The 11,824-nt window shown below is 38.7% G+C and overlaps 1 protein-coding gene across 39 annotated transcripts in view; it reads right to left on the reverse strand.

The window, feature by feature from the left end:
* Window positions 1–11,824, reverse strand: part of GPC5 (glypican 5) — a 778,624-nt gene that overhangs the window by 466,016 nt on the left and 300,784 nt on the right. The window contains exon 7 of one of the 39 annotated variants that reach the window (XM_083837000.1): window positions 8–1,391. The exons of 36 other annotated variants lie outside the window; for them this stretch is intronic. In XM_083837000.1, the coding sequence (XP_083693126.1) occupies window positions 1,317–1,391 (75 nt within the window). In that variant the 3' untranslated portion in view covers window positions 8–1,316. 2 more of the 39 variants (XM_083837004.1, XM_083837007.1) reach the window with 2 other exon arrangements.

Genomic DNA, 11,824 nt, shown 5'->3' on the forward strand with positions numbered 1-11,824 from the left:
TACCTTTTTTTTTTCCTTCACTTCCATCTTTTTTAATTCTATTGTGAAAAATTACAGAAGCAGTCATAGTACTGAAAACTTTAGAAATCTACCATACTAATGCAGGATATGAGCTATTCAGTAAATATATATGTACACAGATGCCTGAGCAGAAATGTAAAAAACAAAACAAAACAAAACAACAAAAAAAAACATGCACACAAACCTAAGTTCTGAGCTGCCTGGAGTTTAAAAATCAGATGTGCTTTTCACTCAGTAGAAAGAATAGATAGCTTTGTTAGCTTTGTTTACCTGAACAGCAGTTTCCTAAAGTGTTTCAAAAACGTAAAAGGTATGGTCTCATCAATAGTGTTCAGGAGTTCAGTTAGGTGACAGACTAATTGCTGCAACTTTGGATTCATTTGTGGCCTTATAAAGCAAAGGAACATCTGGTGTATATTTCTGTCACGTCCTCCTTCAACAACACAATGCACTATGTCATCAACATCACGTATGCTTGTTCCTAGGTTATAACTTTTTTTCTTCCCTACATGGTTTCTATAGCCCATAGGCTATATAAAGTAATTTGGATGCACAAGACAGCAGCTCGTCTATAATGCTGTTAGTGCTCCTGGAATTCATGTATATTTGAGCATAACATACTGACTCTGAAAAATAAAAACATACTTTTTGGAATTACAACTACAAGTGGGAGTACAAAATGAAACTGAAAAAAAATAAGTATTCTTTCATACATAACTTGTTTTCACTAGTCAACAAATAGAGAATTGTGTCCATTTTCACAAAGCTCTGATGATGCAAACACACCTATCACAGTTCAAAAAATTCTTAGATTCTTATCAGTTTGTACTGGGCAGACCCCTACTGATTTCAATGAAAATTTTATTGACTGAGAATTAAGTAAGGCCTGCACATTTCAGCTTTATAGTATTACACTTCTGGATAAAGGCTTAGTGCAGAAGCAGGTCTACAGGGTAATGATGATGTCGATAATGCTGCAACTTCCATTGTGGTTTACTGCTTTAACATGATAAAAGACATAAATCACTGATATTTAAAATAAGGAGAAACAGTTTTGATGAAGTAGTTAGAAGTGCAAGTACATATATTTACTTGTATCTACTTATATACATATATAGATACAAACATATGTTTAAAAAAGTCATACTGGTAAAGAAAATTTTGAAAAGTGTGATGACCTTAAGTTGGAAGTTACAAGATTGTTCTCTAGTCTCAAAGCCAGTCCTAGTTTATGGATATACTTTTCAGAATGTTTGAGAATATGTGCATCCTGAAGGAAGTATACTTGTATACTCTTATATACTCTTGTCTTCTTCTTCCCCTTCCACAAAAGGGGTATGTATTTCTTTTCTTGTAAGAGTCCTAAGATTCTGTCAGGGTACAGATAGGAGAAACATAATTCAGTTCCTGTCTAAGGAGAAAAGGCAACAGTAATAACTACACTTCCATTGTATGCCCAGTTTTGTGTAGAGAAATTAAAATTAGAAACCACAGAGCCCATACAATTGCAAAAAGTGATTTCTGAAGCTCTGGTAAATCCATACAACTCAGAATTCCAGTTAAAATAAACTATTAACAATCAGCTACAAAATAATTAGTACTGTCATTAAATGAAATGACTTCTAAGCATTTTCTTTTATAACTGATCAAAGGATACCGAATTTCAGCTTTCCAATCTTTTTTTCTTTTTTTTTAATGTGAGCATGTCTTTGGCTGCATGAATGTACAGGAAGCAGAAACCACTAGTGGATTCTACACTGTTCCTTCCAGATTAAGACCCAAGAAAGTCAGCACACTCTTAAAGCATCCTATGCATATTTTAATGTTGTTTGAGTGGTAACAAGATAAATACCCTTTGTGCCTTCTTACTCAAAAAACATAATCATTTTCTCACTTAAGAGATTACAGCCTTTGATGAAACTGAATTAAAAATCCTAGTTTCTGTTACGTTAGTTTTTTCATGCAGAAACATACACTGAAATCCCTCACCACATTCACCAATATATATTTTTTAAATATGTAGGATATGTTAATTGTGCTTTCTTTTTTTCTTTTCATAGTGCACAGAGAGAAAACTAATTTTGGATGCTTAACTGTATTTCTCATTCCTCAGACTAGAAAAGCCACATGTGTGCATGAATTTAGGAGGTAGGCATTACAGTGTCTCATCTGAGAAATGCTCTAATACCCTAAAAACTAGAGGTCAAACTCACTGGAGGGGCAAACTGGGACAGCTCTACAACTGACATCTTTTTCACCTCAAAACAATCAAATCTTTCTCTTACAAAGAATTCTATTGCTGTCGAGCTATCAAATTATTTTTTGTTTCTTCTGATATCTTCAGTGCAGAAAATACGAAAGGCTACCTTTTCTTTTCAATCCAAAATTTTGAATGTGTTCTTGCACGTGCCATAAGCATGCCAGAACACCATATGGAAAACATGATATGTGAGGATAGATGTAGGAAAAAACATAGATATGAAAAGGAAGGAAAACAAAAGACAAATACATTTTCAGAATTAGTGGCATGGATCTGGGGATGTTTTTAGAATGTGACTAGGAGGTAAAATAATGAGTAAAATAATTAGGATCCTGTTCTCAGATTAAACCTGGTCAAAATATAAACAGGAAGTTCTTATATTTTGCTACCCTTCTTTGTCACTAACAGTGGACAAAAAATAAACAGGATTTGTTGTTGACATGTTTGTTTCATTTAAGCTTAATTCAACAGCTATGAAGCCTTCTCTGGTACCCAACCATTCTTCTTACTTATCTAGTTGTCTACCCATCCAGGCCATAGTGTTCCAACTTAGACACAAAAGTCTAACTGGAGTTAGTGTTAAGTACCTTCCTAACATTGAGGTAAATGGCATCTACTTCCTTTACTTGTCTGCAAATCCAGTGATTTTATCACAGAAGACAATCAGGTTGGCCGGGCATCGTTTAATCCCAGTAAGATGACTTACACCTTGGTTTTCCCAGGGAACAAAGTGGAGCTGACGGGCCTGTAGTCCCTTGGGTTAACCTTTTGACATTTCTTTTTTACCAGTCATTGGGTAACGGCATGAATCTTTATGTCCTTCCAAAGATGATGGAGAGCAGCATTGCAAGGATATCAGCCAATTCTCCAAACACTCCTGGATGCAGCCTATAGGGTTCCAAGGACCTGTATGGGTCAGTTTTTCTTTTGTAACTGTCCCCTTTTCCACCCCAGTATGCTGCCTTTCTGCACTGGAGCACTCTCATGAGCTCTCTGTTTAACCAAGCCAGTCTCTGGTCTGTTTTTTTTCCCTGTATATCATGATGAACTGTTTTTGTGCTAGAAAGATCCTGTCTTTAAACACCTGTTGTCTTTCCTGACCTCTTTGCCCTTCTGTGCTGCCTCCAATGGGATCCCACCAAACAGTTTCCTGAAGTCTGCTTTCCAAAGTCTGCTTGACTACCTTCTAAGGCCTGAACTCTCCTGCTGCTGTCCTCCTTACTACTCTTTGGATCCCAAACACCATGATTTCATGTTAACTGCAGCCACAGCTACCACTGACTGCCGTATTGCTAGGCAGTTCTTGTTGATGAGTATTGGATCCAGCTGTGAGTTGATCCATCCCCTAGTTGACCCTTTTGATACCTGCACTAAGAAACTATCTCTGGCACCCTTTGGAAAGCTTGCTTGCATCTCTCTGTGTAGATCTAGCAGATGGCAAGGAGTTTCAAGTCTCCCATAAAATCCAGGTTCTGCGATAAAGAGATTTCCTCTAGTTATTTAAAAAACTTGTCATCTTCCTGACCCTGATCAGGTGGCCTGGCAAAATTTCCCACCACAATGCCATATTCACTGGCCATTCCTCAGATTTCCAGGTTACCACAACTTTTCAACCAGCCTGCTGTCTGCTGTATACAAGACTTCAAGCTGCTCCTTTGCATTAAGGGCAACCTCTCTTTGATTTATTCCCTGCCTGCCCTTCCTGAAGAGCCTGTAACGACGCATCACAGCACTCAAGTTATGCAGGCTGTGCCACCATATCTCAGTTATTTTAGCATCAACGATGTCACAACTCTTCATCTGTACATGGAGCTTTAATTTCTTCTGCTTCCTTCCAAGGCTGCATGCATATCAGAAGGGCCTTCTTTTGCCCCATTTTGTTGTTCCTAAAGTGTCTATTTTTCCTGGCACTCTGAACCATTTGCTTTCCACCACTGTCAACAGCTTCCACACTTAACTGGGTTGTAATTTCTCTCCACCTAGTTTAAAACTCTCCTCAAAAGGTTTGAGGTCTTGGCCAAGAGCCTTTTGCTCCACTTCATCAGGTGTGTCCTGTTGTTACCCAGCAGTCCCCAGGTTTGGACCACTTTGACTGCAGCTTTGTTAAAAAACAGAATGAAAACGTGGCATATGAGGCAGAAAGATTTCCTGAAAAACATTGATCATAAAGCAAAGTGATGTATAGAAAAAGAAAAACACATCCACAAAGCTAATAGCAATACAGTTATTGAACTTAATGAAACTGAAAAGAAATGGACAAAGTTAAAAGTTACAAAACATTAAAAAATATACCAGGCCAACAACCAGGATTTTGCCAACTACAACAGTTTTTGATAAATGTCTAGCCCAAGTAAATGGGGAACTTTTATTTTGGTAATATATTGCATCTTAAAAATGAACTCAGTTTTTATTGATTTTGAAAGTAACACTTGCAAGTATGAAGGTAATAGCTTTTTGATTGATTCAGTCAGGATGAGTTAGGCTTTGTGAATAAAGGGGGAATTAATCAGTAAGGGTTTGATTTAGGACCTCTTTCATAATATAGATTTCCATTTTTTTGTGTCATTGTTCTGTTGTTAAAGACCTGATGGACTGTTTGCTCTGAGGTGAATGATTAAATGACTGTTACTGAGAGTGACTGAAAAGTGAGGCCATCTCAGAAGAATTAAAGTCTTCCTGAAATTAAATGCAACAATCAAACTCAATCTAAGAAAGCCTGCAGGAACTTATACAGTAAGCAAGCAGAAATTGAAACATTTTCCATTCCAAGCAAAACATCTCAGAAAAGAGACAGAAATGGTTCAGAAATCAACTTTCAGAGAGATAAAGAATAGTTTAGGTGGAAATACATAGAGACACATATTGAGGTATTTGTGACAGGCATTCAAATGAGTGACGTACTTCCAGTCCACATCATTTGTATTGACAAGAATCACTGTATAAATCTGTTCCATATTGGCTTTTGAGATTCTCCCCTTCCCCCTCTCTCCCCATGTAGATAGATGCTATCTTGGCAAGGTGTAAAATATTATTAGGCTTGCTAATCTGTGGTTGAAACAGAGATCCTTAGATACTGAGCTGATCAAGTAGCCAAAGATTTTTTTTCTTTGTCTTCAGTGATTAAAAGTAATTATTCAGGAGAAGTTAAACTCCAGGAAGTGGATAACATTTCTTTGTTAAAATTCTTGAAAACAAATCGCCTTTATGCTATGTGACTAGTTCTATTACAGGATAATAATCTATATAAAACTACAAGTAATATTGATTTTTTACCTCTTAGGAACATAAGAGTCCCCTGTTACTTACTACCCATGAGCAGAGGACAATTCCACCACTGCTCGTTATCTATTATTATTTAATAATGACACATATCATAATTTATGAACTCCTGTCCTTCAAATTGTGATGGTTCATAACATTGTCGCCGACATCTCTGCAGTATCAGAAAACTAGCATTAGGAAAAAAAATTGTCACAGAAAATAATTTAGAAATATTATTTCCAGTCCACATGTTGTGCACTTTTACTAGGTTTATTGTAGACTTTTAGTTCTAATAAGGCCAAAGCTCATCTGGAGCTCAATCTGGCTACTGCCGTTAAAGACAACAAAAAATCCTTTTACAAATACATCAACGCGAAACGGAGGACTAGGGAGAATCTCCATCCTTTACTGGATGCGAGGGGAAACCTAGTTACTAAGGATGAGGAAAAGGCTGAGGTGCTTAATGCTGCCTTTGCCTCAGTCTTTAGCGGCAATACCGGTTGTTCTCCGGACACCCAGTGCCCTGAGCTGGTGGAAGGGGATGGGGAGCAGGATGTGGCCTTCGCTATCCATGAGGAAATGGTTGGCGACCTGCTACGGAGCTTGGATGTGCGCAAGTCGATGGGGCCGGATGGGATCCACCCAAGGGTACTGAGAGAACTGGCGGAGGAGCTGGCCAAGCCGCTTTCCATCATTTATCGGCAGTCCTGGCTATCGGGGGAGGTCCCGGTTGACTGGCGGCTAGCCAATGTGACGCCCATCTATAAGAAGGGCCGGAGGGCAGACCCGGGGAACTATAGGCCTGTCAGTTTGACCTCAGTGCCGGGGAAGCTCATGCAGCAGATTATCTTGAGGGTCATCACGCGGCACTTGCAGGGCAAGCAGGCGATCAGGCCCAGTCAGCATGGGTTTATGAAAGGCAGGTCCTGCTTGACGAACCTGATCTCCTTCTATGACCAAGTGACGCGCTTGGTGGATGAGGGAAAGGCTGTGGACGTGGTCTACCTTGACCTCAGTAAGGCTTTTGACACCGTTCCCCACAACATTCTCCTCAAGAAACTGGCTGCTCGGGGCTTGGACTGGCGTACGCTTCGCTGGGTTAGAAACTGGCTGGATGGCCGGGCCCAGAGAGTTGTGGTGAATGGAGTCAAATCTGGTTGGAGGCCGGTCACTAGTGGAGTCCCCCAGGGCTCGGTACTGGGGCCGGTCCTCTTTAATATCTTTATTGATGATCTGGATGAGGGCGTCCAGTGCACCCTCAGTAAGTTTGCAGATGACACCAAGCTAAGTGCGTGTGTCGATCTGCTCGAGGGCAGGAAGGCTCTGCAGGAGGATCTGGATAGGCTGGAGCGATGGGCTGAGGTCAACTGCATGAAGTTCAACAAGGCCAAGTGCCGGGTCCTGCACCTGGGCTGCAACAACCCCAAGCAGAGCTACAGGCTGGGAGATGAGTGGCTGGAAAGCTGCCTGGCCGAGAAGGACCTGGGAGTATTGGTGGATAGTCGGCTGAATATGAGCCAGCAGTGTGCTCAGGTGGCCAAGAGGGCCAACGGCATCCTGGCCTGTATAAGAAGCAGTGTGGCCAGCAGGTCGAGGGAAGTGATTGTGCCCCTGTACTCGGCTCTGGTGAGGCCGCACCTCGAGTACTGTGTTCAGTTTTGGGCCCCTCGCTACAGGAAGGACATGGATGTGCTCGAGCGAGTCCAGAGAAGGGCGACCAAGCTTGTGAGGGGTCTGGAGAACAAGTCTTACGAGGAGCGGCTGAGGGAGCTGGGCTTGTTCAGCCTGGAGAAGAGGAGGCTCAGGGGCGACCTCATCGCTCTCTACAGTTACCTGAAAGGAGGCTGTAGAGAGGTGGGGGTTGGTCTATTCTCCCACGTGCCTAGTGACAGGACGAGGGGGAATGGGCTAAAGTTGCGACAGGGGAGTTTTAGGTTGGATGTTAGGAAGTACTTCTTTACCGAAAGGGTTATTAAGCATTGGAACGGGCTGCCCAGGGAGGTGGTGGAGTCACCATCCCTGGAGGTCTTTAAAAGACGTTTAGATGTAGAGCTTAGGGATATGGTTTAGTGGAGTACTTAGTGTTAGGTCGGAGGTTGGACTCGATGATCTTGAGGTCTCTTCCAACCTAGAGAAATCTGTGAATCTGTGAATCTGTGAATCTGTGAGTTATAATATTATTACTAGGAAATTATTTTGTGATGATAGGTAAATTATTGTAGGGATTTATAACCACTAACATTTCAGAGTAGAAGAATAATTGCACATTACAATAGGCAAATTTGTGTCTGTAAAAGCAAACTACATGATACCAAAGAAAAACAGAGCAGATCATGTGAAGTAGAATCCAGGGACAATAGTATAAATAAAAACAAATAAGAAAAACCCTCAATAGGTTTTAAATTATTCAAAGGTATCAGAAGTCATGTTGGGGAAGTTTTTTGCATGGTTATGAAGGAGTGTTGTGGGAACCTTGAGACCCTGTGATCATAAGATCCATACAAAGTATGTTTGGGAAATAATTAGACAGAATCAACGTCAGGCAAATACTTGGCATGGGTTTTGGGGTGGGGATTGTGCACAGGCGAACTGCCAACATTTTGCAATATGAGTAATATTTGTACAGAAATTGCAAATATCTATTTCCTGGAGCTGACTTAACTGCTGATGAATGGCTAGTCTCTTTTAGAAGCTAGACTTCTTTAAGACAGCATAGATTAAGAAAAACAATAAAATATGGCTTCATGATCTAGAGCTATGATAACTGTGACATCAGATCATCTGAACAGAAAACTTGATTCGCTCAGACAGCCTACATTGGACACAGAAACCAACCATTCTAACAGGGATCAGACAGTGTAAAATAAGAAAGATGGATAAGAATAACTTCATTTCTTGTGATGAATGGAACAAGTATTTCCTTGGGGAGTGGGGGGTAGTTTTGCTTTGTTTTGCCTTTCCAGATTGCCATATAGTTTCTACAAGTTTAATTTACTACATTTGATTAAAAATGTTATGGTTAGGAATCTGTGTGGAAGTCAACTTTTTTATGTTGGCTGCTGACTTCCAGGTCAGCTGGATATTTAATAGAGCAATCTAATGAAACAAGATAGATAGTCAGATTCACAAACAAGAACAAAGAAACATTGGCATAAGGATTTCCTGGACTACGCAGTGCTGTTCCCTGTATTCCAAAGAGGGGAAAGTCATGAATAGCACTCTCACCAATGCACCATGAGAAAACTGTAGCAAAATACAGAGAATCCTGTGTAGTCCCTCACACTTCAAAAGAACCTACTGCTGTAGGCAAACACACAGAAAAGATAATGGATCCTTTTTCCCTGAAACATAATTGCCAATTTTGTCATCTGGTTTAGCATCACTCATATTTGGCACCACATATGCCACACTAACCTATATAGAAGAGGTTCTAGGTTAACACAAGAGAACCACTTGCAGATTTATTTATTTTTTAAGAGATCATTATAGGTGTTTTGCTTTTTTCTTTTTCTTTAAACAACCAAAAAGCTTATATGTTCCTGTTTTCGTATTCTTTTGTTTTAATATGTATAGACTGCATACAAATGGCAACACAAAAGGTACAGAGCTGAGGGTAAGGCAGGGGAGTCAGTTAAGGGTCCAACAGGTTTCCTGCCAAATACCTGCAGATCCCTGCTGTTCTGTCAAAGTATGTCATTAGGACAGTTGACAAACAGTCCCACAAATTCTAGTGGATCTCCCAAACTCTAGATCAAAGAGTATTGCTGCTAAAATTTCAAGCATGCTGTTTCAAGTATGCTGTTTGGACAGGAGTCTCTTTACCCGTGTCTCTATATCTGTCACCTCTGTTCCCCCTGACTTTACATGCCTCAAACATCATTTTGTAGAAGGAAAGCTGTACTGAGAAAGTCATGTTCTTATCCTTGCAGACTACTCTGCCAATGAGGATGATATCTTGGGTATCAGCTCAGTATTCACTATACCTTTGTCACCCATTAACAACGTATGAAAAAATGAAACCTGTGTGTTGGGTGCTTTCAGATGTACTATCAAAAAAGCATAAAAAACAGTGCTAAAAATTATACAAAGATGGCATGACAAGAAATTCCTTTCTTTTGCTGAAGCAGATGTACATTTTATGAAAATTTGGGAACACAGAGTATTAAATTAATGGATTTTCAGACAGAATACTTTCAAATATCTTTTAAAAGTAGCTCCAGTATCTTATTTTCTACTGCTCATTTTATTTTTCTTGCCAACAATAAGCAATAGTGTCTTTTGTTGTTGTTGTTGTTATTTTGTTTGTTTGTTTTTGTTTTGTTTTGTTTTGTTTCCTGTGGCCACTGTAATAAAGGTCTTTTTAAGAATGCAATTTATTTTTTTTTTCTGGATATGTCCAGTAGAGAACTGTGCTATAAACACTTGGTAAACACTTGGGCATACATTTTTTTCCCTCTTTATGCCTGGTAGTATATTGCACAGACAACTGTTTTGCTAAACGCTCTTTAAGGACACTTCTCAGTATTTTCTATTACTAATGCACTGGAAGCAAGTTACTTTTTTTTTCTTTTTATTTCTTTTTCTTTTTATTATTCTTTCTTTTTCTTTTTCTTTCTTTTTCTTTTTCTTTTTCTTTTTCTTTTTCTTTTTCTTTTTCTTTTTCTTTTTCTTTTTCTTTTTCTTTTTCTTTTTCTTTTTCTTTTTCTTTTTTTTCTTTTTCTTTTTCTTTTTCTTTTTCTTTTTCTTTTTCTTTTTTTCTTTTTCTTTTTCTTTTTCTTTTTCTTTTTCTTTTTCTTTTTCTTTTTCTTTTTCTTTCTTTTTCTTTTTCTTTTTCTTTTTCTTTTTCTTTTTCTTTTTCCTTTTTCTTTTTCTTTTTCTTTTTTTCTTTTTCTTTTTCTTTTTCTTTTTCTTTTTCTTTTTCTTTTTCTTTTTCTTTTTCTTTTTCTTTTTCTTTTTCTTTTTCTTTTTCTTTTTCTTTTTCTTTTTCTTTTTCTTTTTCTTTTTTTCTTTTTCTTTTAATTTTTCCTTTTTTTTTCTTTTTCCTTTTTCCTTTTTCTTCTTTTTCTTGGAGAGGCATGGATGCAATGGTCTGGAGATATACAGTTGCAATTGTTATGAAGTGGTATTAGGTTTTGAGTTCAAAGGATTGAAGATTTACCAAGATATTTTCCTCTCTGAAGGTATATTCACCATTTCCAAAATATTTTAATATATATTTTGAGTTCCATTTAGTGTTCAAATACATATTATTTGCTCTCTAAGCATGTCTTTCTAATAAATACACTGCAATTAAATCTGACGCCAAGACATAACTATATGAACTCCGAAAACTCACAGCAATACTCTGCTCCAAAGCATGTGGAAGTTACAGTCCAAAAACATATAAGCAAAGCTATCATACAAGGCAAAGATTTTTGGTGAGAACATTTTGTACTTCAATAGAGGGACTTGATTAGAATAAGGGGAGAACCAGCTATCAGAAGACTCTATAATCAATGACAATTGATTACTTGGTGAATTGAAAACTGGCTGAACTGGACAGGCCCAGAGGGTTGTGATCAGTGTTGCAAAGTCCAGGTGGAGGCCATTTACTATTAATGTACCCCGCAGGTCAATACTAGATCTAATCTCACTCAATATCTTTATTATTGATCTTGATGATAGAGCACCGAGTACCCTCAGAAGTCTGCTGATAACACAAAATTGTGAGGAGTGGCTGATACACCAGAGGGTCTTGCTGCCATCCACAGTGAGCTGCACAGGCTGGAGAAATGCTCTGACAGGAACCTCATGAAGTTCAACAGAGAGAACTGTGAAGTCCTGTACTTGTGGATGAACAGCCCCAGGCACCAGTACTTGCAAGGGTCACTGAGCTAGAAGTAGCTTTGCAGAAAAGTGGATGAGTTGAACTTTAACCAGCAATGTGCTCTTGCAGCAAAGATTACCAACTGACTCCTGGGCTGCGTTAGGAGTGTTACCAGCAAGTATCGGGTGGTTATCCTTCTCCTTCATTCAGCACTGGCGAGGCCACACCTGGAATAATGTGTCCAGTTCTAGGCCTAGCAATACCCAGATAAGTATGGAGCTACTGAAGAGAGTCCAACAAAAGGACATAAAAATGACCCTTTCATATTCACATTTATAAAAATAAAAACAATAATTTTCTAATAATAACTGACTTGTGTGAAAAATGAAAGATTGGTTCAAATGTTATTTCTCAAGAGAAGAAAACAAAAAAAAGGTAAATATGGCATGTTTATATAAATCCAAGTCACTATTGTT

This window comes from Anser anser (assembly GCF_964211835.1).
Source record: "Anser anser genome assembly, chromosome: 1".
Lineage (NCBI taxonomy): Eukaryota > Metazoa > Chordata > Aves > Anseriformes > Anatidae > Anser > Anser anser.